The following is a 23,050-nucleotide window of genomic DNA, read 5'->3' as shown; positions in this document are numbered from 1 at the left end:
ATTCTGTGGCCTACAAATACCTAATTAGGTAGTGCTCTGTATGAGTGGAGATATATTCCTCCTAGCTGGCCTGTGCTATTTTATTTTCAGAGGTAGACAGAGCGGACTGTCCTACGTCGGGGGGAAACACAAAACTCCTTAGCAGACAGAAAATAAATACTAAGAATGGATTTGCGCCAGTTTGATGCTGTTGGACTGGTTATAGGTTGCTCTCGTAATCCATGTCAAGCACCGCTCTAGTTCCAGGGGCCCGAGCGTTGTCTCATTTCCAGAAGGAATCTGTATGACTTCTGCCTATCACAACAGGTTCCTAGGTCAACAAATTACTTAATTCTCTGTAGTCAACAGTAATATTAAAGTTAATAATTAATATTATGTCACCCCACACTGCCGACAGATAGAAGCTTCCCCTTGCAGAATTAATGAATGACACCTGGCTCCTGCCAATCACGCGACGGAGAATTGTAATCGGGAACAATTCCGACAGCTTTTGGGGTTCCGATGCGGGCACGGAAAGCTTGGCCACGTGCCAAGACCGACAGCCGCCATTTGTGGCCGTTTCTGCCGCCCAACCTTGTTGTCGCGTGCTCGCGGTCAGTGCGCTGAAGATTCCTGTCGAAAACTTCGATGAGTGACAACATGACAAGATAGCCGATGGCAGCCAGACGAACAGCGATGCACGTGCCTTCTTCTCCGTCAGCAACTGCTCAGCGAGTCGCGCGCTACTCGATCGGCGGGGACTGAGCAGGGATTTCGCTTCAACGGTCAATCCGATGGCGCGGAACGAGGGCTCTCCAAAGAAGATACATAACGGCCTGAAGACACAATGGTCGGCCTGATGAACGCCTCAGTCGCTCAAGCACGCAACGAAGGGTCTGTTCGAACTGATCGTGGCCGTCTTCATCATGTCTTCCTCCTTCAAGAACCTTTTGACTCTCGTCTCTGTGGCGGGCCTCCTGTCCTCCACCGAGGCTGTTGAGGCCCCCAAAGGAGCTGAAGTGCTCACCGTCGGTATCGTTGGAGGTCGGTAGCCAATTCGTCAATTTTGAATGATGATCTGTATGTTTTCAATTGTGATCGAACTGACCGTTCCCTAGACTACGGCTGGACGGGCTGGACGCCTCTCCCTGTCTCCTTCTGTAACGATGTGCTGCCGCAGTTGCAGAAGGCCAATGTGACCATCCCTCGTGAGGTCCAGAACGACTGTGACCCCGGCGACCGCACGTACATCACCAATGCGACGGCCCTTCAAGGTGTGTTCTATCAATCGTATCTGTCTATGATCCCGTCGCTAACCTGGCTTCAGAGGATACGGCCAGCTACATTGGGGAGGTTTGCGCCCAGAAGAATTGCTCCGCTTTTGTAGGACCCTCTCCTCTTCCGGTTCGTGACCTGATCTGACTGATAGTATAGATTTCTGTTGGCGACAACTTCTACGACAGCGGCGTCGACTTCACCACCGGCGGCATCCTGCGCTTCCAGGAAGCGTGGGTGAACATGTACAGCCAGGGCGTGTTCGAGAACGCTCCCTGGTACCAATGCCTGGGCAACCACGATGTCGTCAAGGGACAGAGCGGCGTGGACTTCGAGACCAAGATTGCGCCGCTGATCGACGACCGCTGGTACTTTGGCACGGAGAAGCTGCCGTACTACACGTACGACCTGACCGGCAAGGACTGGACGGCCACCTTCGTCGTCTTGGACTCGGACTGCTTCATTGAGGCGTACCAGGAGAGCACGTCGGTCTACCAGAACGAGTACACGGCGGCCTGCTACAAGACCACCCAGGTGCAGGTCGACTTCCTGCAGCAGACCTTCAGCCAGTCCAAGGCCGACTGGAAGTTCCTGCAGCTGCACCACCCGTATCTGTCCTCGTCGGGCAACTACAGCGAGCTGTGGCCGCTGATCTCCATCGTCGAGCAGCACAAGGGCATCGTCCTGAACGGACACGACCACTGCCTGGCGCACTACTATGGCAACAACACGCACTTTGTGCTCTCGGGCGCGGCTGGCTACCCGCAGGCTGGCGACTGCAACAACGGCGTCCCGCTGGGACCGTATGCCCAGTACTTGGCGGCGAATGCCCAGGCGGCAGCCAACGGCTTCGTCACGCTGGACATCAGCAAGCAGAGCCTGAACTTTGAGTACTACATCCGGGACATGAGCTTTGAGGGCGGCGACCTGTACCCGGTGCAGAACGACCTGAAGCCGTCGTACTCGTTCCAGATCACGCAGCACTCTATCTAGACGGCTGCACTGGACGCGCTGCACTAGATGCAGGTGAGCGGGAGATGCATCCTGTAGTTATATGTGTGTAGATAGGTTGGAGTCTGACTACGCAATTATATATATATCCAATGTTAGAATAATAGATTCTAGATGAAATCTACGATGGCCTTTTAATGTGCATAATTAAAAATACAAAAGGAAGCCGCGCTAGAGAATAACGAAATAAACCACTAATCCTTCGGCAATATTTTGAGAAGAGAGTTCAACTGCAAACGTACGTACTTGAAGCTATCCACGAGACGTTGGGGAATACCACGTGACTATAACGGTCGGGTGACTCGATCACGTGACTCGTGACATGCTTAGTCACTCGTAAAGGCGCCTTTTTGGATTGTAAAGCAACGCAATGTATTCGTACATGTAAGGATGACCAATAGACGCGGTATTAAATTTTACCAGAAGCTACGTTACTCTACATGGTTCATTATCCTGAAGCTAAGTTGATGTGCTGCTTGTAAAGACTTCGACATGGTCGAGGCTGCGAGACATGGCACTCCACCTCGGCTCCAACCAATTGACTTAGCCGGATCGTAGTTGATTTTTACCCCGGATTCCCGTCGACGTCATTGTACATTACATACCGAAGTCCTAGTCGACAGGTCTGTCTTTGCTGCACGCTCATCGGACAGCACTCAGGGGAGATTCTGGCATTATGTAAAGGAAAAGGACGGACGTGATGGAGCGCCTTCCCCCGAACAGAAGACGATCGAAGGTGCCGCCAGAGCAGCGGAAACGAGTCTCCAGAGCGTATGTAGGCTAACCATCAACTGCATCGGAGTTTTTCCCTTATTTTTCTTTCTTTCTTTCTGTTTTTTATTTGTTTTTTTTTCGCATTCCTTTTCTAACGCTAAAACAGATGCAATGGCTGCAACATCCGCCGCATCAAATGCACTGGGGATCGACCCTGCCGACAATGCCGTTCGGCCGGCCGGTCGTGCGAGTATCCTTCCCCGGCGGAGGAACGGATCACCATATCCAGAGCCACCTACGAGGACCTGCAGGCCAACGAACAGTTCCTGCAAAAGTGTCTCAGCGCGGCGATCCCCTCCGAGAAAGACCGATTGGAGCTGATGAGACGGGTCCGGAGTGCGAGTGCGAGTGCAAGTGTTAGTGAACACGATGACTGTCCTCCAGCTCAGACTGGCAGCGGCAGTGGCAGTGGCAGCGCGACTCCTCTGAAGAATTTCACTGCTTCCGACTCGGAGGAAGTCCTCGATGGGGGCCGTCTACTCGCCGATCCGGACGGGCACAGGAGGTACCTGGGGAATTCGTCGGGCGCGGCCTTCCTCGATCAACTACGGGAGTTTGCCAGCACGGTCTTGCCGCTGGTCTCGCAGGGGGACGGCTGTCTGGGGCTGTCACAGATGGAGGATTCATTTGCAGCCTTGCTGGGCCGGTATCAGACGCATGACTCTCGGCCACTGTTTCTCCCTCAGGTGGATCCGTATTATCTCCCGTCGTTCACTGAGGCAGAGACGCTTCTTTCCACGTTGCCCAGTTTCGACGATCAGACGAACGACGTCAGTATCCATTACTGGGGAACATTATCCCATATTCTGCGCCAAGCCTACTCGCCGCAGTTGCTCGACGGGCTCTCTACGCGGTCAAGCCTCCTTGCCATTTTGAATGCGGCCCTGGCCGTGGCAAGCAAACAGGCGACTGCACGGTCAGCGGGTTCCGAGCCCAGTCAGAGCTACTTTGCGCGCGCGAAACTTCTGCTCCGGAGCCCCCTGGAAACAGCGACTCCAGCGCATATCCAGTGTCTTTCCCTGATGGGGTACTATCTGCTGGGCGAAAATCGACGAGACGCAGCTTACTCCTACATCCGACTCGCGGGACACATCGCAATCACGTACGGATTCCATCAAAGCTGGATGACGGGCGAAAGGGAGAAGCGCCAGTTTTGGACGGTCTATGTCCTCGACAGGTTGGTACCACCGCAGCAAAAGAAAGGACTGCGCAGCTAACTTCAATTGATGCTAGATTCGTGAGCTGTCTTCTGGGACGGCCGAACATGATATCAGACGATGATATCGGCGTCGATTTGCCCAAGGATGAGCCGTGAGTGAACCTCAGTTCATGACTCAAGTGCCATGTACCTTCTATCATTGACACCGGACAGTGGGCTCCCCAGCGCCGAAGGCCTTCGTGCCCACGTGCAACTCGCCCGGATCATAGGTCGCGCCGTGAGCAAAATATACGGCTATGGCGGTCACAATCGACGGGCTCGTACGCTCGGATTGAGCCATATCCCGTCTTTCCTCGAGGAGTTGGAGAGATGGCGTTCGGAGTTATCTCCTTCCTTAAGCGTGTCTCGTTGCTCTAGCTCGGCACGAGGGACGAATCGCGATCTGTTGTCTTTACATATGATCTACAATCAGGTGTGCTTCCACTTCATTACTGAAAGATTCCCAAAGGAGATTGAATCGCTGACCTGTTACGCTGCATCAAGGCAATCGTCCTCCTCACCCGACCGCTCTTATTTTCCGCGGTCAAACACGCCGTAGCTCGCTGTTTTGTCCCTTATCCCGCAAACCCGAAGAAGCTGCCCAACGAGCATCTCTTGCGGCTGTGCACGACGGCCGCGCAAAAGAACGCGGAGCTGTTCCAGCACCTGTGGGAAAGGATCGTCGCGCGGGACACGTCCGGACTGACCATGGTCGATTACCACAATTCGTTCAACGCGGCGTTGATCCTGGAGCTTGCGCGTCTGCAGAATCCGACTCCTCATCATCCTTCTCCCAGCATCAACGAGGAAACGAACACGAACACGCTGTACGTTCAGAGTATTACTGATGCCCTCCGGATTGCGGGCGAGAAGGGCGATGACTTTGCGCAGGACTGCTTCACCGTTCTCGTAGACTTCCGGCAGTTGGTCGAGAAGTTAGGTCGGGAATTAATATTAGTCGCTTGCAGGGAAGCAGCAGCGACCACAACAGCGACAACAATGAATTTCCAGGCTAATACGCAATTACAAAACAAGTCACATCACGTCTACAGCAACAGCAATACGCAATCAGCTACACCATCAGCCGACAAGGCGCAGGCGCACACAGAGGCTCAGGCACAGTCTAGCTACGATATACGGCACGAGGAGCCAAATCTCAATATCAGTTCGGTCTTGGGAGAAGAAAGCTTCACCTTGCCGGATTTCGAATACCGAGGGATGTTTGATGAGTTTACGGCCTGGTTGCAGGATGATCTGTTTTAGCATTTATTATCTACCTACCTACCGACCTATCTATCTGCGTATATCTAATTATGTTCGTGTGTGTATTATTATTCTCTGACGCAATCCAGGTCTGCTGTCTATTTCGCAGTGCTCGTTGATGTTTGCAAGTGATCAATCAGATTACAGATGTCGAGATGGAAAACAAATAGTTCCTGGTATATTGGGTGGAATACAACCAGCTTCCCCGCGTCTCCTACGTTAACGCGCGGTCATGGGTGAAGACCTTCCCGGAACGATCGCGCAGCAGCGCCGCACCGATCATCGACCCCGGCCAGCTGAACCAGGCCTTGCTCGTGCATTCCCCGGTCTGGCCATCAACAGCTTCCGAGAACAGGCCATCGGGGAACATAGCACCCTGGATTCTCCGCCATGCGCATTCCCTCGCCGGCAGATCGCCCTGCATCTCGGCAAAGACGAGCGCCTGGAAATAGCCCAGCGGCCAGGGCCCGCGGGTGTGGACGCTGCCGAGACCGCCGTAGGGCCCCTCGCCGTAGAAACCGCCTTCGTTCGCGGACGACAGCCCGAACTGCATCGTGCGAGTCCAGATGGCGATGTCTTCAGGCGTCTTGACGAATCCCCACTCCGGCGCAAATAGCGTCGGGATGTCGTTGGCGTCGTGGTAAAAGGCGTGTCGACCAGCGCCGTTGGTCAGGTAGGCGAACATGTTTTCCTTTGTCTTGGGATTCACGGCGATGAAGTGTCGCATCGTTGCGGAGAAAATATCCTCGGCGAGATTGTGCAAACGAGAAGGATGAAGAGTGGAAGCAGGGCTGATAGTTTTCTCTCCCAGCGCCTCAACAAGACGAGCTACACGGGTGAAAGTGTACCAGAGCAGGACGTGGCTCGAGAAGTGGAACGGGAATTCCACGGGATCGTCACCGGGAGTCTCGTCCGTGGGAAACAGGCCATATTCGCTGTCTCGTCGCGAGTCGAGAAGGTCGACGATGTCAGCGACGACGCCCTCCTGGACGATCTCCGACACGAATTCCTTCGTGTCCGGGACGAGCTCGAAATAGTCGCACAGTTCCAGAAGTGGGTAGCATTGCTGGTCCAACTGGAAGATGGGACGGTCCTTGGGGACACCGTTGGCGACGTACGATCGATGCCAGAAACGGTTTGGACGTTGGGCGTCACGGAACACCCAGTGGAGGTGGCCCCGGACGTTCCGGAGGATCTCTTCGCGATACTCCTTGGCCGTCGTCTCATCGGCGATCTGTTCGAGATTCTTGTACACCTCGAGAAGAAAGCGGACTTGCCAGTAGTTATCCCTGTTCCAGCCTAGGGGAAGCGCGACATGATCGGTTATCACACAGGTGCTTTGGTCCGAGATGGGTATCATGCAGTTTCCGAGGATGTATTCGAGGTTTCCGAGAATGATCTTGGACGCTGCGTCGTCTGGGATTCTCCATTTACACGGTTGACAGCTGTTGTCACCGGTGTCTCGTCTGAACGGTTGACAAAGGGAATTCCCGATCTGCGGCAAAAAGCTGACGGTGAAGGTAAGCACCGAGCCCGGTTCGATTGTCACCAGGCCAGTGGACTCTGCTTTGACGGGTTCGTCGTAAAACGTATTCTCCGTGACGTCGAAATCCAACAAGATCCCTTCAGGACAGCTGCACCAAAATCGGCCCTCGACGGCTGCGTCCAGATTGGAATTTCGCAGCGAGAAACGGCTCCCGTCCCTTGCCGTCTTGAACTCATTTTCTGACTTCGGGATCGGTATCGGTCCGCCTTCTGTCAGCTGGCCGTACGATGCTCGATTGAGGCTCATGCCCAGGTTCAACGTCACTGGAACCGAAACCGCTTGCGACGATGCGGTTGAAAGGGCAGTGGTCTGTCGCACTTCGCCGGTCGTCTCGTCGACCGAGATGGTCCTCCGAACATGGATTCCACCGTCCAGTTCATAGTCTAATTGAATTTGTCGTCTGTCCCGCGACGTCACGGAGGCATGATCGACTGGCTCGCCGTGGACGTGCACCCCGAAACCGGGTTTGCCGTCTTGCATCCATTGCAGCATGCGCTTGCGATAGGCACGCACATAGGTCGGGTCGTAGAAGCGTGTGCCGTCAAACTGTTCGTATGGAGAGAGAACGACAACGCCGTGCTGGGGGTGATAGAACCCTAGGTATAGAATCTATGTCAATGTTAGTTATGAACATTTGTCAGATCTCGTTCAAGACCCGGAGCGCTTCTACCGTTCCAACATGGTCCATCGACAGGATCCTGCCATTGGAACCCCAGTCGACGGTTTTCAACCGCTTTGCAGAGGCGGTGGCCTCGGGATAGCTCCATGAACCCATTGCTGGCGTGCGGAAGTGGTCAACTGGCGCGAGTCTGAGCAGGAACGAAGAACAAGCGTAGGTGGCTTATGACGACGGAACATCACGGTACAATAAGAATAAATCTCTCGTAAATGACAACCGTATTATAAATCAAAACCCTGAGGCTGCTGCAGCCACTTGAGACAGCCGGGGAGGAATGCGGCAATGTCCCGAACCGCATCGTCGGGTCGGGTACGTGACCCGAGAAGAGACCTTCCAGAACGGTTGGAGTCGGTTGGACTACCGTCTAGACCCAGCATGCCCCGTGAATCCCCGGCAATCCCCGTAAATGACTCCCTTCCAGGCATGGCCGAGGCTCCGGGGTCGGGTACCCGAGCCATGGAGTCGGGGCGATGGCGACCGGGTACGGTACCCGGAATGCGGGACCCCACAATCTGGAGAGCAGAACGCTGCAGAACAATCCGGAGAAGCGCAGCAAAAGCATCATCCGGGGATGCGAACCCGAGGCATAAAAGCCGCCATGCCGCCGTCGTGGTATTGTGTCGTTGGCAAGAATCCGGCAGTTGAAAGGGAGCACTTCTACAAGACTTGACTTCACCATGGAGAAGCACGACACCAGTCACGTAGAGCTCAAGGACAGCGGCCTGCAGCCCACGGCCCAGGACAATGCTCCCGATGGCTACTATCCTGTGACGCCAGAAGAGAGACGCATGAGCAGAGCGTTGAACCGGAAGCTCGACATTTTTGTCCTGCCGTTCCTCGCGCTGCTCTACTTGTTCAATGGTCTCGACCGGGGGAATGTGGGCAATGCCGAAACCCAAGGTCAGACCTGACCAGACTATTTTATACGCATCTCGTGCTTGTATCATGCTGACTGAATCACAGGCTTTGCTAAAGATATAGGCGCCTCGCCCAACGATATCAACGACGCCGTCTCGCTGTTCTTCATCACCTTCGTCATCTTCCAGCCCATCTCCTCCGCTGTTGGGAGAATCGTGGGAGCCAAGCATTGGATTCCTTTCCTTATGGTATGATTGACAAAGAAAGCTCTAATGGAGTAAGTCGAGGCTAATCGTCTCTACCAGATTTCATGGGGCTGCTTGACGCTAGCCCATGCATTTATTCATGGGCGAGGTATGTACATCCAGCACATACTATGCTTCGATAGATGTATTTCTTCCCCTGTATCATGCTAACGGACATGCTCAGGCCAGCTCATTGCTCTGCGGCTCTTGATTGGACTGTTCGAAGCCGGCTTCTATCCCACGGCTATTTTCTATCTGTCGACCTTCTACCCTCGCTTTGACCTGGGACTGCGGATCGGCCTGTTCTACGGCCAGTATGTCGTGGCCGGTGCATTCTCAGGAGCTATCGGTGCGTGTTCTTGCCCAACCCAGCAATATCCACTCTCCGATCGGATCCAACCCACTGACGTCCACCAGCATATGGAATCTTCCACCTGAAAGGCCATCTGTACGGCTGGCAGTACCTGTTCATCATCGAGGGCGCATTAACCATGTTCGTCGGCATCGTGGCTTGGTTCTGGCTGCCCATGGGTCCCGGCTCAGCGTGGTTCCTCACCAAGGCCGAAAGAGAGTACGCGGCTGAGCGGATTCGCATCGACAGCGAGAAATACGTGTTGAAGACGTACGGTCCGGACGGCATTCAGAAGGGTGCTGACCGGTTGAACCGGCGCGATGTGATTGAGACCATCAAGGACTGGAAACTGTGGACGGTCTTGATCTTCAACATCTGCGCGAGCGTGCCCAGTCAGGCCTTTTCCGTGTTTCTGCCCTTGGTCGTCAATGGCCTGGGGTACACATCCATCAACGCGAATCTGGTGAGTGCAACCAGCTGATAATTAATGCTGTTCGCTGACCGATTCAATCTAGATGTCGGTGCCACCCTATGTCTGCGGCGCTGTCGGTCTGTATATTTTCGCCCTGAGTTCGGACAGACAGTAAGTTCTCCCGGTTGATATCCTGCATTCACATGATGAAATACAGTGATATTGACAAAACGTTCTTCCAGCAAGGAGCGAGGTCTCCACATCATCGCGGGCTTGATCATCTGCCTCATCGGTCTCATCATCACAGTCACCGTACTAAATAACGGCGTGCGCTACTTCGCGCTCTGCGTCCTCCTCCTCGGAAGCTATATTACCGCTCCGCTGACCATGGCCTGGCTCAGCGGCAACACGCCAGGTAAGTCACATCCTACCTCATGTTGTACCGTATTCTATAAGGTTAGCTGACAAAAAACGCAACAGACCCCGGTAAACGCGCCCTCGTCCTCGGCGTGAACGGCTTCGGCAACCTCGCCGGCGTGATCGGCTCGCAGCTCTTCAGCTCGAAGTACGCGCCGCGCTACCTGGTCCCGTTCTACGCGACGCTCGGCTTCATCGCGTTCGCGCTCATCGGTTACATCTCCTACCGGTTCATGCTGCAGGCCGTCAACCGGTACCGGGCGCGGAAGATCGCGTCGTGGAGCGCGCAGGAGATCGAGAATGAGCGGGTGAATGACACGCGGTTGGGAGATAAGAAGTACACGTTTGTGTACAGCTTGTGAGGAGATGGCTTTCAACGTGTACAGTAGTAGATCGTGACCCTTGGTCACAAACTCCGGATGTCTGGCGAAGAAGAATTCATGATGTTTGTCGTTTTCCACTTCAGTCGGTGCAAAGCTGAAATCTGTAGATCGTTCGAACGGAGATTGTGGTCGGAGTAAGTACTGAGATCTGCCTCGCTCAGTGGATAGCAGCCTAAATAGACATGGACATGCTATCAGTCAGTCCTCCAGTACAGAAATCTTATACGTAGCTGATGCTGGATAAACAGGTGGCGGGTCGATTATATGCAGCTCCCAGTCAACTGACGCATAGGTATGGCTCCGCATTGAGATAAGCACTAAGAATAGCCCGACACTAGGCGGGTCAAACATGGCCTCTATGTTTTTAGGTGTTTCCTAATATAACCCCTGCTGATGGGATACGGAAGCAAATCAGGCACTAGGCCGATGGCAATACAATAATTTGTTAACCTGCCGATACAGTCGGGTCATTGTTTCCTCGAGGACGTCTTTCACTCGGGAATAGAGTCCTAGTATTCTTTCCTAATAGCCTGCCATGTGAAATACTACGTTCCGTCACCGGTTGATACAAGGAATCAATGGCTCATGTGTATATACAGTAAAGTGTTCTTTTGCGATGTGCCGAAAGATGTCGTCCAAGATAGCACCAAATTTCAGCGTAGCCAGCTCTTCCAGGTGTGCATAGTTCCATTTATCGAATGTGGTACAATTCTGCTTTTCTCGTTGGCCTATTGCATTGGAAACATGTCCAGAAAAAGAGCCAGAAGAACAACTCCAACGCAAGCATGAAGGATGGCATTCTCCCAGGAACTGACCGGTTGCCATAAATGGGCAGGTGCCGGTTGTAACTCGTGCTCCTGAAGGTCCATCTTGCTGCTTCCTGATTTCAACGTCCAGGTCGATCAAAAATGCTAACCGCAAAGGACTGTCTTCAATCCTTCATCGTCGATCGTTTCTATACTTAGTTAGTTACCTAGTGGTTTAACTGTTTAGACTGTTTAGCTGCCAGTCATCGATTCCCTTCTAGCTGCTTCTCTGCGCTCTTGAAGTTAATAACTGACCATTCTGCAGGTCAATTTGTCCACAATTCGTCCACTATTCGAGATGGATCTCTTTCTGGGATATTGAGATGGCCATACTGTACGAATACTCCGTACATCCGTGCCTAAATACTGTATTATAAATAAACGACATGCAACCTTATGTGAACATGGCGTTATCCAACATCGATCCTCAGGGGCAAAGCCAGCACAGCACAGACCATCAACTCAAATTTCTCCGTCTTACATGCTACCGTAGTATCGACTATATCGACTATCCATCGGCGAATGCGGAGTGTGGAGTACACCTGCCAAATTGCGGGGAAGCTCGTGGGTCCGTCATCCTTCGAGGTACGCATTTTTCCTCAATTTAATCAACCAATTAGTAATTAGGTACCTAAATTAATTGACTAATTAAGCTATTTCTTCAGCAGACGTAAGCATCGGCAATTGACGGCAATAGAAATGCTTTGCGGTCTACTTCCGGTCCTTCTTTTAAGTCTGTGTAGATCGTAAGTCAATTCTGTACGGGGTATGTTTACTTTTCGATATGAGCAGCTGAGCGGAGCTCTCATTATCCGGTCCTTACTGGTAACTACAATCGACAAATTCGCCCAAGAAATAATCTCCATGGCCAGCCTTCTCTCCTTGTCCTCTCTTCTCCTGTTGCGGCCTGTCGCCGCCGTATCCACTGGGGCGCTGTATTCGTCGTTTATTTCGTTGTCGATTGAATTGAGTAGCTTTCCTTTATATGCTGGTATGAATCTCTTGTTAGCGTGGTTTGGTTTTATTTATTGGTTCATTTTCTGTCGATCTTATTCTCACTTCTTTTAGGAAACAAATCCAGTCCGAACGTCTACTCATCAAATCTCCTTCAAAACATCGCCGACGCCCAAGGGGGCGATCTGCCAGTCATTCGGGTGGGAGGGAATTCCCAGTAAGATATTGCCTCGCCAGTATCGAAACAGCATGCTCATACAAGTGCAGAGATCGCGCCATCTACGACTCCTCTCTCACCGTGCCCACTGCATCCTCCTGTGCCGCCGATCCTGAAGCCATCCTCTGCATTGGCAGCTCATTCTTCGACTCCTACGGCGCCTTTCCCAGTGGCACCAAATACAGCCACGGCTTCAATCTCGCGGCCAACAACGCCTCCGGCTACGACACATTGACAGCAACCGTTCCTCTCGCCTGCCAGGCGCTGCAGGACGGGCCCCTCAACGTGTGGGAACTCGGCAACGAGCCCGACCTCTACCGGGGCAAATGGCGGCCATCGGACTGGACGGAGGAAGAATACGTGGCAGAGTGGTTGAACGGGACAGATCGAATTCGAACCCTACTTCAACAGTCGTGCCCGTCGCTGGCTGCTGACCTCGCCTTCATGGCCCCGTCCCTCAGCAGCCCTGGCTCAGCGCTCAAGATCACCAACATCTTCGCTGACGGGCTGGACAACGAGAGCACCGTCAAACAGATCTCCGTCCACAACTACATGGCCGGCGCGACCTCGCCCGGCGTGACGCTGCAAAGCACGCTGATGAACCACACCGCCGTAGCAAAAAGCATCAACAGCCAGGTGCAGTACGCGCAGTCTGTCGCCAGCGTCCCGGCGGACTACATCCTGGGCGAGCACAACAGTCTGTACGGGGGCGGCGCGGCCGGTATGTCCAACACGTTTGGCGCGGCGCTGTGGGTGCTGGAGTTCTCTGCGTATGCGGCCTCCACCGGCATCATCAAGCGTCTGCACTTCCATCAGTCGAACGGCGCGGCGTACTCTGCCTGGACGCCGGTCTCGTCGGACGCAGGCTCTGCAGCCACGCATCCGCCGTACTACGGGAAGCTGGCAGCGGCGACGTTCCTAGGCGAGAGCGCAAACGTGCAGGTGCAGGAGATTTCCCTGCCTGCTGGCAGCAACGCCGATCTCGACTCCGCCTACGCCGCGTATGTCGGTGGCCAGCTCACCCGTCTGGCGGTGCTGAACCTGCGGGAGTACAACTCTACGTCTGGCACCACTCGCCCCTCGCAGACTTACACGATCCAAGTCCCCGCGGGCTCCTCCTGGACGGTCAAGCGGCTGACGGCAGCGGGAAGCGACGTGACGACGGGTGTGACGTTCAATGGGTTCGCGTACGAGTACGACTCGTTGGGGCAGGCAGTCCGGGTGAACGGGACGACGAGCGGTGAGACAGTGACAGCTGACGAGGACAGCTTGACCATCACGGTGCAGGATTCCGAGGCTGTGATTGCAGTAATAGCGTAGTGTAACGTTGTCTCTACTTGCAGTGTTCCGTTCCGCAGGATGAGATATTATAAGTGGAATTGCAAATTTCATGTACATGCATACACAAATAGGGTAAACAATATGCCACAATGATTAGAAATGTATACAGGAGAAAATCCAGGTAGGAAGTAATATTTTATTGTACTTCTTATACAACCGCAGACACAGTTCTGCATTTCTCTTATACATTTTAACAATGGCGACTCTCCTTTCAACCATCATTCTCATCTCATCCCTTTTCATTCCATCCAGTCTAGCTACCACAACCGTCGTCGTCCCCTCGTCTGTCCAGCCCGGTCCAAGCGTGCCCCAGTTTGTGTCCAACGCAACTGGCCTTGACGGCCCCAAGGTGCATCCCATCAACGGGTCCGCGTACGACTGGTGGTACTTTGATGCTGTCGCCGTCGATGGCCTCTCCTCTGTCGTTGTCGTCTTCTACACGGCTGCTGAGGACGGCTTTCCGTTTCCATTCAGCAGCGGCAACAGCAGCGTCGTTCTGGCAAGCCTCCAGGGCTCGTTCGCCAATGGTTCGCTGTTTGAGATCAGCGTGCAGGCGACGTCTGGAATAATCGATACGGTTGGAAACGGATCTCGCGGGCAGTGGGAGAACACCGGCTTCGCTTGGTCCAGCAACGCCCAGGCGACAGAGTACAAGCTCACGTTCGATTCTGCGGATGCGGGCATCAAAGGGAGCATCAGTCTGCAGTCGGTCGGTTTACATCTCCAGATTCTTCCAGATTCTTCGACACAAGTCTTTAATAGTAGTGCTTTGCTTACTCGCTTGCAGGTCGCTCCGGCTCACTATCCATGCACGCCTGCCCATGCGAATTCAACGTTGGACATACTCCCGGGCGTGGGATGGGCGAACGCAGTGCCAGACGCAAACGCTGCCATTGATCTGGAAATACAGGGAAGTTCTCTACAATTCCAGGGAGTGGGATATCATGACAAGGTGCAAATTTCCTGAAGATATCACCACACATGCATTATGTAGCAGCCCTGACAACCATGTCTACAGAACTGGGGAGCGACTCCCTTCATCGACGCTGTGGCCACTTGGTACTGGGGCCATGGCCGTCTGGGCCCGTATTCGATCGTCTGGTACGATGCCCTCTCGCGAGACGGAACGGAATACACAAGTAGCTACGTCGCTGAGGAAGGTAGTATCATCTCCGCTCAATGCGGCGGTATCAAAGTGCGGCCGACGGGGTTCAATTCCACGTATCCGCCTACACCAGCTACGGGTCATCCGCAGGGCTTCCAGATCGACCTCGACCTGGGACAGCTGGGAACAGTGACGGCAGAGGTAGTGTCGAGACTGGTGACGGTGGATTCGGTCGAGTATACGCGCTGGGTGGGCAGTATCTCTGGCGTGGTTGGTAGTAGAAACTTGACTGGAGCAGCGTCGTATGAAACGTTCAACCTGGAGGGATTGTAACTAGTTAGAGCCGGCGCCTGTCTGTATACAGAAGCTTGATGACTTGACTCGTTGTAGAAGTACTGTACATAGCACAACTGATCATAATGTCAACTTCACGCCTATCCAGCGTGGCCTGTTACAATCTTAACCCGACGGAAGCTGTCGCCCATTTCAATGCCACCCCGGTCAGCTTTCACCGAAATAAACCGGAGTCAGTCTCTCACGGGAGCAATTGATTGGGACATAGTATTGGCATTATAGGTAGGTGTCTATCTTAAACTACCTGGAATCAGTTGGCCAACAAAGGATATTATGATTGTTGCTCTTCCCGGAAAAAAAAAGTAGCTCTTCTAGAATCCATAGAATCACAAAGTTGACTTTGCACTTGCCGATAGATATATACTGGCAGGATAAATAGCATTCAGTACAGTTCTCTTTAGCCATCATGCTCATTTTATAGCCTTTGCATGTACGGACAGTACAAGCTGTAAAAAGTCATCATCAACCAAAAACCAGGGAGTTCACATGTAGGAAGTTGGCTAAATAAGAGCCTTCTCATCTAGAAACAGTTGTAATCTAACCGGAAAATAAGCCATCATTGCTTGCCGCGCAGCGCTTATGGATGCGAAAAAAAAATACGACTCAAGTTCCATGATCCAATTCGTAGTTAGCCCAGGAGCCCTGAAAAAGACAATTTTCTTTAATCGCCAATTTCAGAAGAGGCCGACTCATCTTACGCGCGAGAAGGGCTCTTCATTCCTGGTCGGGGTGATTAATCTCCCGGCGGGCGGAACTCCGCATCGGACCGGACAGCCCTAAAAGGAAATTCAGAGGTCATGGTGGAAGAGGATCTCTGCAAGATGATTATTGAAGCAATAGGTAGAACTCCGATTACTGCATTGGCTTACTATGACGCAGTACATGTGTTCTTGCGGAAGGATGAAATCCTCCGTTTTTCAGTGTACTACACGTACGTCCGTATTCGATATATCCTCGAATGGAAGATCTATATAAGATCGAGGACATACACATTCCGTCCGGCCATCCTCGTCTTATTCAATCTAAAAGTCAGTCGATCTAAATCAATTCTCTTCGACATCACTCGACTGCTTGCTCTGCTGACACGATGACACCCACACACAAATCGTACGAATCTCAAGATTCCTGGAAAAAGATTCAGCAATTTCTCCCCCCACGCCTCCACTTCACACCGGAGCATGCGCCTGTCGAAGAATGGTGGCAGAGTCACGGCCACACCATCCACCTCGATCGGTGGAGGGATCCACACGCCAAGGTGTGCGTCATCCTGCATCACGGCGTCGGCACCAACGGCCGCCAGATGTCCATGATCCTGGGCGTGCCTCTCCATGCGGCGGGCTTCGAGCTGGTGGCCATCGACATGCCGGGATATGGATGCACCAAGGCTAACGGCGTGTACTCGTATGACGACTGGGTGCGCATCGCGGTGGATTTCATCGACCACGAACTGCAGAACGACCCCCGACCGATCGTACTTTATGGACTGAGTGCCGGTGGGATGTTAGCATACCATGCTGCCGCAATCAGCAAGAAGGTCAAGGGCATTGTGGCGATGTGCTTCCTCGACCAGCGCAACCAGAAATGCGCCGATACATGCGCGAGAAACCTCTTCATGAGCCGAGTAGGCGTTCCTATGGTGCGGCTGTGCGACAACTTTCTCCTGAAGGGGTTTTCAGTCCCCATGGCCCTGCCAGCGAAGATGTCGACACTGGTCAACAACCCGGACGCTCTCCGGGTCTTCTTCGCCGACAAGTCGTCCGCCGGCTCGTGGGCATCCATGCGCTTCCTGTCGACATACATGACCTACGAACCCGCCGTCGAGCCGGAGCAGTTCGACGTCTGCCCTATTCTCCTTACCCAGCCGGTCGAAGATCGGTGGTCGCCGCTCTGGATTAGTGAACTGTTCCTGTCGCGGGTGAAGAAGGTGCCAGTCAAGATCGTGGAGCTGGAAAACGCCGGCCATTATCCGCTGGAGGATCCTGGGTTGCAGCAGATGGCGGACGCTATCATTGACTTAATTTGCCATCCATTTAACGGATATCCAGATGACTAGATGATCGTTGTGAGAGGAGGAGGGAGGAACTGCGTAATTAACTAGAGATCTGTAATTTAGAATATTCTATAGACGAAAGTAGTTTTGTTTACTGTTAGAATAATTAATTTGGTTATCCAGATTTGTCGTCATATATGAACACTTTCCGCTACGGTGATTGAAACCCTATTCCAGAACGCATATGCTCAGATACTCATCAACATATCCAACTGGTGTAGCCGGAAGAATCATGTATTTACATTGTATTTACAAACTCCTTTGTATGCAGTATTTGCAGATAGGAATCTCCCTACGGCAGGCTCCGGACAAGATACAGGCAGAGAATCAGCAGGAGGCCCAAACAAGCCAATAAAAGGACTTCAACGGCTGCAACCTGTTCTCTATACAAAGAATGATTGGCAGACGTATCGACAAGGCGGAAGAATGCAGGATGGCTGGAAGACTCCTGTCAATGCCCGTTTGTCTGCTCCCGGATGCTTGCTTGCATAGCATGCAGCCTATGATCAAACCAGAATCCTCTGCAGTTCCCACCATATTCACTGCTCGGTCGACAGCAACCGGTGAATTCCCTAGCAAGGCCGCCCACCTCTGCAATTCACTGCCTTTGTTAGCTGGATGCAGTGAATCTGCAGCTCGCTTATTTGTCCCGTACAGTCACCGGCCACAGGTTGATTCACTCTGCTTGGTTAGCATCTCCTCGTCGTCTATAAGAACCCCCTCCTTCCCCTCCGTTTCTGCTTCTGCCTGCTCTTCTTCTTCTTGTTCTTCTGCACCTTCCATACTCTTCTTCAACCATGGTATATACTACATACATACGTATATTAATACCGTCCTTTATTCTCGTCCAGCGTCTTGTCTTGTCTCCTCAACAGTCTATATCTATAGACTTCTTCTTCACCCTGGCAAGCAAACCCCAAGGATCCCACCTGCCTTTTACTCTTGTATCCTTGTCTGCTTGTTCGATGTTCTTGTTTGTTGTCTATCAACCCAGAATCGCCAGTTCGAATTCCCGGTACGAACATGTCCTCCTCTGGTAAGTCAGAGCATCCCTTGAATGTAGGTCATCTAACATGTCACCGCGTCCGTCTGGCGCCTAGTGCGAACTCCATCAATGGAGATTGACTCCGTGAACCCTCTGCATATCGAAGACCGGCTTAAAACTGTCGAACGCGCTATTGCGGAGATTGAGAGCCTTGTGCACGGAAGGGCCCGGATGAGGCTCGGCACATTCTTCTACTCAAATCAGGTCTGTCTTCACATCTTCTTCCCAGACGCCTCTGAGCTTGTCGTCGGAGACGAATAGTTTGCAGGATGCTAACCTGTTACGAAGGGAGAAGGAGAGATACATCCACGCTGCTCAACCACTGCCGATGAAGCTGCACAGGATATTGGGCAGCTGGACAACATCAGAAAGAGCTATCTCATATCACTCTTGATATCATATACGTACCAACCGTTCCTTCTCACATCTGAATTCCCACTTTCACAGTAGCTACTAATAGTTTTGCCATCTTTACAGTGTCCGGACGGCTGGCTATGGAGGCCCCGTGGGATTGAACTGGCTCGGGGAAAACTTCAATGAGGAACAGATCGCAGGAACGGGTATGCCATTTGAGGCGTATGTCCTGGACACTCTTTGCTTACAATATGTAGTGCCAGAAAAAAGCGAATCGTTCCTGAGCCGGCGCGATACCCGCTATCTGAACGACACGCATGGAGTCCTACTCCGAGCACACCTAATGCTCTCCATTGCCCGCAATTATCAGCACTTGAACTGCGCACTTGCAGCACGCAGACTCCAGCAACTATTGTCGTTCTTCCCGTTCTGGATGGGATAGACGTGAGCCATACCATGTACATCGGCAAACAAACGGCTCTGTAAGAACTTTCCCCATTGTTGCCCGAGCAAGCTGACGGTATTCCTACAGACCAGACACATCAATCCGCGTCATTTAGTCCTTGAGACCAACGAGGTTAACAAAAGTCGGAAACTCTGCTTCGTGTATATGGAAGAGATGTTATGGCGATGGGAGGTTGGTTTAGTTGGGCTCCCTCACTGGACTTTCGATGTACATTCCACCAAGACACAATGATTGGCATCACCAAATCGTGCCTTCTTCAGCACACGCCGGTGTCATAGATAACGTGAAAGACGAATGCCATCGATCGATCTGTCTGCTCTCAAATACAAGGGCGTCGCACCCTCTCTCAATCGTTCATCCACATTGGCAACTTGATCGGAAGTTCCGCACCGTCTTTTGCACCATTCTCGTCAGTCCGACGGACTATAAACCAGGAGAGATCGTATTCATGGATACATCGGGGAAGCTGTGATTGTTGGAGACATAAAAACACCGTGGATGCAGACGTCGATCATAGGCGAATCAGGGGATAAGGCTACGCGTGGTCCAGCAGACATCAATGATCGACTTTGCGAGTGACAGCAGCAATGAACGACGGCCATACAAGACGAAAAAGAACCGTCGAACAGCCAGCCCACTTGCTCCAATTCGAAATTTACTGTGCTCCCGACGCAGGTCTGCGTCACCTCTTGCTTTCCTGTTTAGTTCAGTGGCCGCTATATAATCGACCCTCGGCAAAGATTCTGCTTCGATGTAATCGTCGTGGGAGTTGGCATCGTCCCAGAGCTTACACCTACATTGGCGTTTCGAATGTCAGCGCATTGAGACTGCCATACAACAGACTCTCTGTTCGGCGGAGGATTCAGGCTCATCCTCGACTCAAGTCGAGAGTGGCACCGTGAACCACAGTGATTCCTGAAGTCTGTGCCCCAGTTGGTCCTATCGACGATAGTAATGACGAAGACGTTGACCACTTCAATTCCTGGAGAGCAAACCCAAGACCAGGACCCCAGAGAGCACTCCTTTATTTTCTCCCCAAAGCGGACACTGGTCAACAGATGGACAGAGCTCGACTGAGGAAACTGGCAAGCTAACCACCCGATGAAGGCTATCTGGTCGGGAAAACGTGACGAGGATGAGAACAGCAATCATATCGACGAGTCCAGGGAGTACAGCGATTCCAGAGAGTTGAGTGAAACCTCAAGACACTCCAGTCGGTGGACGTCCTGCCGGGATTTAATTTGCCAGAGCTGAAACGAGAAGAATGGCTCAGCAGAGATCAGGACAAAGTCTACAAGACAGTCGATGCATGTTGTCACCAAAAGGGATTCACAAAGATTGTCGATAACTATCAGCATCTTTCCACATGTCAACAGTCTTCCGCAATGGCGTACCTGCGGCCGATATGACGCAGTCTCCGGCTCTGATTGAATCAAAGGCAGGCTTCGCGCTTCGACAAGTGGCTGCTGCCTTCACATGCATTGAATGGCCGATAGGAATACCAACAGAAAGAGCTTCGGGATGCTGCTCGCGCCATCAGAGACGAGCTTGATCGCTTGCAGACACTCTATCTCAGAGTATGGAAGACAGTTGATTTGCACCACCCAACCGCATGGCAAGATGGTGGCGGTTCAGGGTCGCTACCAATAACCAGCCACGTCAAACTTACGAGAAAAGAAAAAGAAGATTGGTTTGATCCTCACAGAAACTTTTTCGGCCTGCCAGTGGATACACCTTCGCGAGTCACCAACTTCTCGCCACCACCCGATAGCGACGTAAGCCTGAAAATCGGTACCCCTTCAGATGATGGGAGGAAATTGTTCCCCACTAGGGTACATCCGGGGTACTTGTCTTCCACAAGGACCCACGATCTGGATAATATCAATGTCATTGCTCTCCCGCTGAGAGGGATATTTACGGTTAGTAGTCTCTTTACACAGACAGATATCTCCAGTTCTCTTGACTAAGAAAGAACCATGGCACACATGGATTACATGACCACAGACGCGGCTGATGGATCTCACCAGACAAACTTCGCGGCGGTCACCCGGTTGCAAGGGGATGAAGCGGACATCGTGATCCACTTGGCAATTTCCAGGACTCCAGTCTAGGCTTCATTCAAGTCAATCGTGCCGCGAACGTTGCTGTGGAAGAGACCGCGTCATCACCATCCGCTAGAGACCCCCCAAAAGCCGGAAGACATCCTAAAAGCAGTTGAATTGCCTCAATAGGTGTCATGGGCCCGACAAATGACAGCAGCATCTCTTATGAAGCACCCGCGATGGTCGAGTTCAGCCGGGTCAAGGATTTCATCCTGATCCCGTCTGTGCCCGCCTTGACAGTTGTGAAGGAGGTCGATGTCGCTCAACGTGGTCAACCCGGTCTATAAGCTTCAACCAGAAGTTCTTCCAAGACGCCATCATTTGCGATGAAGCCAGTTTCTACCGCGAGTCGGAGATTTTTTTTTTGTGGGTTTACGCCCTACGTCTCAGAATCCAGCTCGCCGTCTACTCATGGTTGGCGACCACAAGCAGCTGTCACCGCTGGTTTCGGCAGTCAATGGAAGACAACATCTGGAGTGTGTCTGCCTTCGATCGACGTCCCCAGTCAGGATATCCACAGACTCTCCGGTATATACAATACAGATCCTATCAACCCACATTGAAAGTCGACCACCAATGCAGAGTCAGCAGCCTTGCCCCGGCCGCGTTCGTGGATGATCTGGCTTTCCATGCCATGAAGGCTGAACTAGGCAAACCTGGGGGCCTCAACCATTGAGATTACCTGATCTCCCTCCGATGATCTAGACTAAGCCGTTCGTTGGAGACAAACGAGACCGGATACGTCCAGTTCGACGAGTATGATTGACATGAGGCAGATCGCCCAGGGGCAGTCGAAGACAGCGATGCGAGGTACACCCCTACAACTGTTCTCAAATTGCGCAAGTGGAATGACTCGCAACGTACGGCACTGTATCTGCCCATGCAACTTACAGGAAGGTTCGGTCTCATTGAAGGAATCCTTGGATGTGGAAAGTCTCCGGTGCAAGCAGCAATGGCAATCCTATATGCTCGCTGTGGCTTTTACGTGCATTCCTTGCTACCGAGTCGCCGCCGGCCCCGACCTGGGGTGTCTGAGTGATGATGCACTCACTGCCCTAACGGACACCCACTGCGTGCCGGTACGTATCCATTCGATGCTGTTGACGAGTGAATAGTCGCGAGGTGCGTGTCCCGGCTTAGGCACCTTCAAGAGCATCAGCCCACCTGCTTCAACCTTTGCTCTTTACAGGATTTACCTCGAACGCCTTGGGATTCCTTCAATCGCTTTAGTTGCCACTGAAACAGACAAACATGAACATCCAACAGCAGGTTGGAGCAACCTCCCGGACTTGAATGTTCGTCATGGAATCCAACTTCCATTTTGCGCTATTCCATCTCCCTCGCCCACCATTGTTCCCCAGTTCAAGTGTCAGGCAATCATCAATACTATCGGCTGTAAGCCTGATGACTGTGACAGCTTCAAGAAGCGGGTCTGACACTGGCTACCCACGGCGGGCTCGCTTTTGAGGAGCTACACAATGTCGACCAGGCTTACTAAGATGACTATCCTGAGCATGTGCAAGTGCTCCCAGGAAGCAATGGACAGCCATCATGACCGGAAAGACTTTGAAAAGGCTGTTCCTGTGACTCTACCCTATTCTGTGTGACGGCGCGGCTCAGAAATCTGGTCAGGTGACTCTTGATCACGTGATAGCGTGTCGATTTCCTAATTAGGAAAGGGCCGGGTCGCTCTCGCTTCGATATATCACACTCCTCCTCGCCCACAGTTCTGATTCTCCTCCCTAGCTTCGAATTCTAGTATCTAGGCTGCCAATATGATTTCTACTCATTTTTGAACGAGCCGTCACATTCTGAGGATTTCAGCTCTACGACAAGAATAATGCTACTATGATATCCTCACTGG

The 23,050-nt window shown here is 52.4% G+C and overlaps 9 protein-coding genes across 9 annotated transcripts; 7 read left to right on the top strand and 2 right to left on the bottom strand.

Annotated features, from left to right (window-relative positions):
- Window positions 1-905: 905 nt before the first annotated feature.
- Window positions 906-2,247, top strand: VTN77DRAFT_9898 (uncharacterized protein; the record flags this gene model as incomplete). Its single annotated transcript, XM_069426554.1, has 4 exons — window positions 906-1,023; window positions 1,098-1,253; window positions 1,307-1,362; window positions 1,414-2,247. The coding sequence occupies 4 exons, from the start codon at window positions 906-908 to the stop codon at window positions 2,245-2,247; spliced, it is 1,164 nt and encodes a 387-aa protein (XP_069273558.1).
- A 718-nt stretch (window positions 2,248-2,965) lies between these two features.
- VTN77DRAFT_9897 (uncharacterized protein) lies at window positions 2,966-5,500 on the top strand (the record flags this gene model as incomplete). The annotated part of the gene is made up of 5 exons (XM_069426553.1): window positions 2,966-3,036; window positions 3,146-4,216; window positions 4,273-4,350; window positions 4,412-4,670; window positions 4,742-5,500. The coding sequence occupies 5 exons, from the start codon at window positions 2,966-2,968 to the stop codon at window positions 5,498-5,500; spliced, it is 2,238 nt and encodes a 745-aa protein (XP_069273557.1).
- Window positions 5,501-5,714: 214 nt separating this feature from the next.
- Window positions 5,715-7,821, bottom strand: VTN77DRAFT_9896 (uncharacterized protein; the record flags this gene model as incomplete). Its single annotated transcript, XM_069426552.1, has 2 exons — window positions 5,715-7,655; window positions 7,717-7,821. 2 exons carry the CDS (start codon window positions 7,819-7,821, stop codon window positions 5,715-5,717), a joined length of 2,046 nt encoding a protein of 681 aa, XP_069273556.1.
- A 125-nt stretch (window positions 7,822-7,946) lies between these two features.
- On the bottom strand, window positions 7,947-8,325 carry VTN77DRAFT_9895 (uncharacterized protein; the record flags this gene model as incomplete). The annotated part of the gene is made up of 2 exons (XM_069426551.1): window positions 7,947-8,252; window positions 8,305-8,325. The coding sequence occupies 2 exons, from the start codon at window positions 8,323-8,325 to the stop codon at window positions 7,947-7,949; spliced, it is 327 nt and encodes a 108-aa protein (XP_069273555.1).
- A 77-nt stretch (window positions 8,326-8,402) lies between these two features.
- On the top strand, window positions 8,403-10,371 carry VTN77DRAFT_9894 (uncharacterized protein; the record flags this gene model as incomplete). Its single annotated transcript, XM_069426550.1, has 8 exons — window positions 8,403-8,625; window positions 8,689-8,831; window positions 8,889-8,937; window positions 9,013-9,177; window positions 9,246-9,643; window positions 9,696-9,763; window positions 9,835-10,007; window positions 10,073-10,371. The coding sequence occupies 8 exons, from the start codon at window positions 8,403-8,405 to the stop codon at window positions 10,369-10,371; spliced, it is 1,518 nt and encodes a 505-aa protein (XP_069273554.1).
- Window positions 10,372-12,062: 1,691 nt separating this feature from the next.
- On the top strand, window positions 12,063-13,689 carry VTN77DRAFT_9893 (uncharacterized protein; the record flags this gene model as incomplete). The annotated part of the gene is made up of 3 exons (XM_069426549.1): window positions 12,063-12,189; window positions 12,267-12,369; window positions 12,420-13,689. The coding sequence occupies 3 exons, from the start codon at window positions 12,063-12,065 to the stop codon at window positions 13,687-13,689; spliced, it is 1,500 nt and encodes a 499-aa protein (XP_069273553.1).
- A 217-nt stretch (window positions 13,690-13,906) lies between these two features.
- On the top strand, window positions 13,907-15,148 carry VTN77DRAFT_9892 (uncharacterized protein; the record flags this gene model as incomplete). Its single annotated transcript, XM_069426548.1, has 3 exons — window positions 13,907-14,419; window positions 14,498-14,662; window positions 14,729-15,148. 3 exons carry the CDS (start codon window positions 13,907-13,909, stop codon window positions 15,146-15,148), a joined length of 1,098 nt encoding a protein of 365 aa, XP_069273552.1.
- Window positions 15,149-16,256: 1,108 nt separating this feature from the next.
- On the top strand, window positions 16,257-17,222 carry VTN77DRAFT_9891 (uncharacterized protein; the record flags this gene model as incomplete). Its single annotated transcript, XM_069426547.1, has 1 exon — window positions 16,257-17,222. One exon carries the CDS (start codon window positions 16,257-16,259, stop codon window positions 17,220-17,222), a length of 966 nt encoding a protein of 321 aa, XP_069273551.1.
- A 1,111-nt stretch (window positions 17,223-18,333) lies between these two features.
- Window positions 18,334-19,178, top strand: VTN77DRAFT_9890 (uncharacterized protein; the record flags this gene model as incomplete). The annotated part of the gene is made up of 5 exons (XM_069426546.1): window positions 18,334-18,524; window positions 18,742-18,824; window positions 18,876-18,940; window positions 19,018-19,100; window positions 19,151-19,178. The coding sequence occupies 5 exons, from the start codon at window positions 18,334-18,336 to the stop codon at window positions 19,176-19,178; spliced, it is 450 nt and encodes a 149-aa protein (XP_069273550.1).
- Window positions 19,179-23,050: the final 3,872 nt, after the last annotated feature.

Source organism: Rasamsonia byssochlamydoides, assembly GCF_041956645.1.
Source record: "Rasamsonia byssochlamydoides strain NRRL 3658 unplaced genomic scaffold VTN77scaffold_98, whole genome shotgun sequence".
Classification (NCBI taxonomy): Eukaryota; Fungi; Ascomycota; class Eurotiomycetes; order Eurotiales; family Trichocomaceae; genus Rasamsonia; species Rasamsonia byssochlamydoides.
Note: the sequence above shows the minus strand (reverse complement) of the source record. Positions and strands in the feature narration are given on the sequence as shown.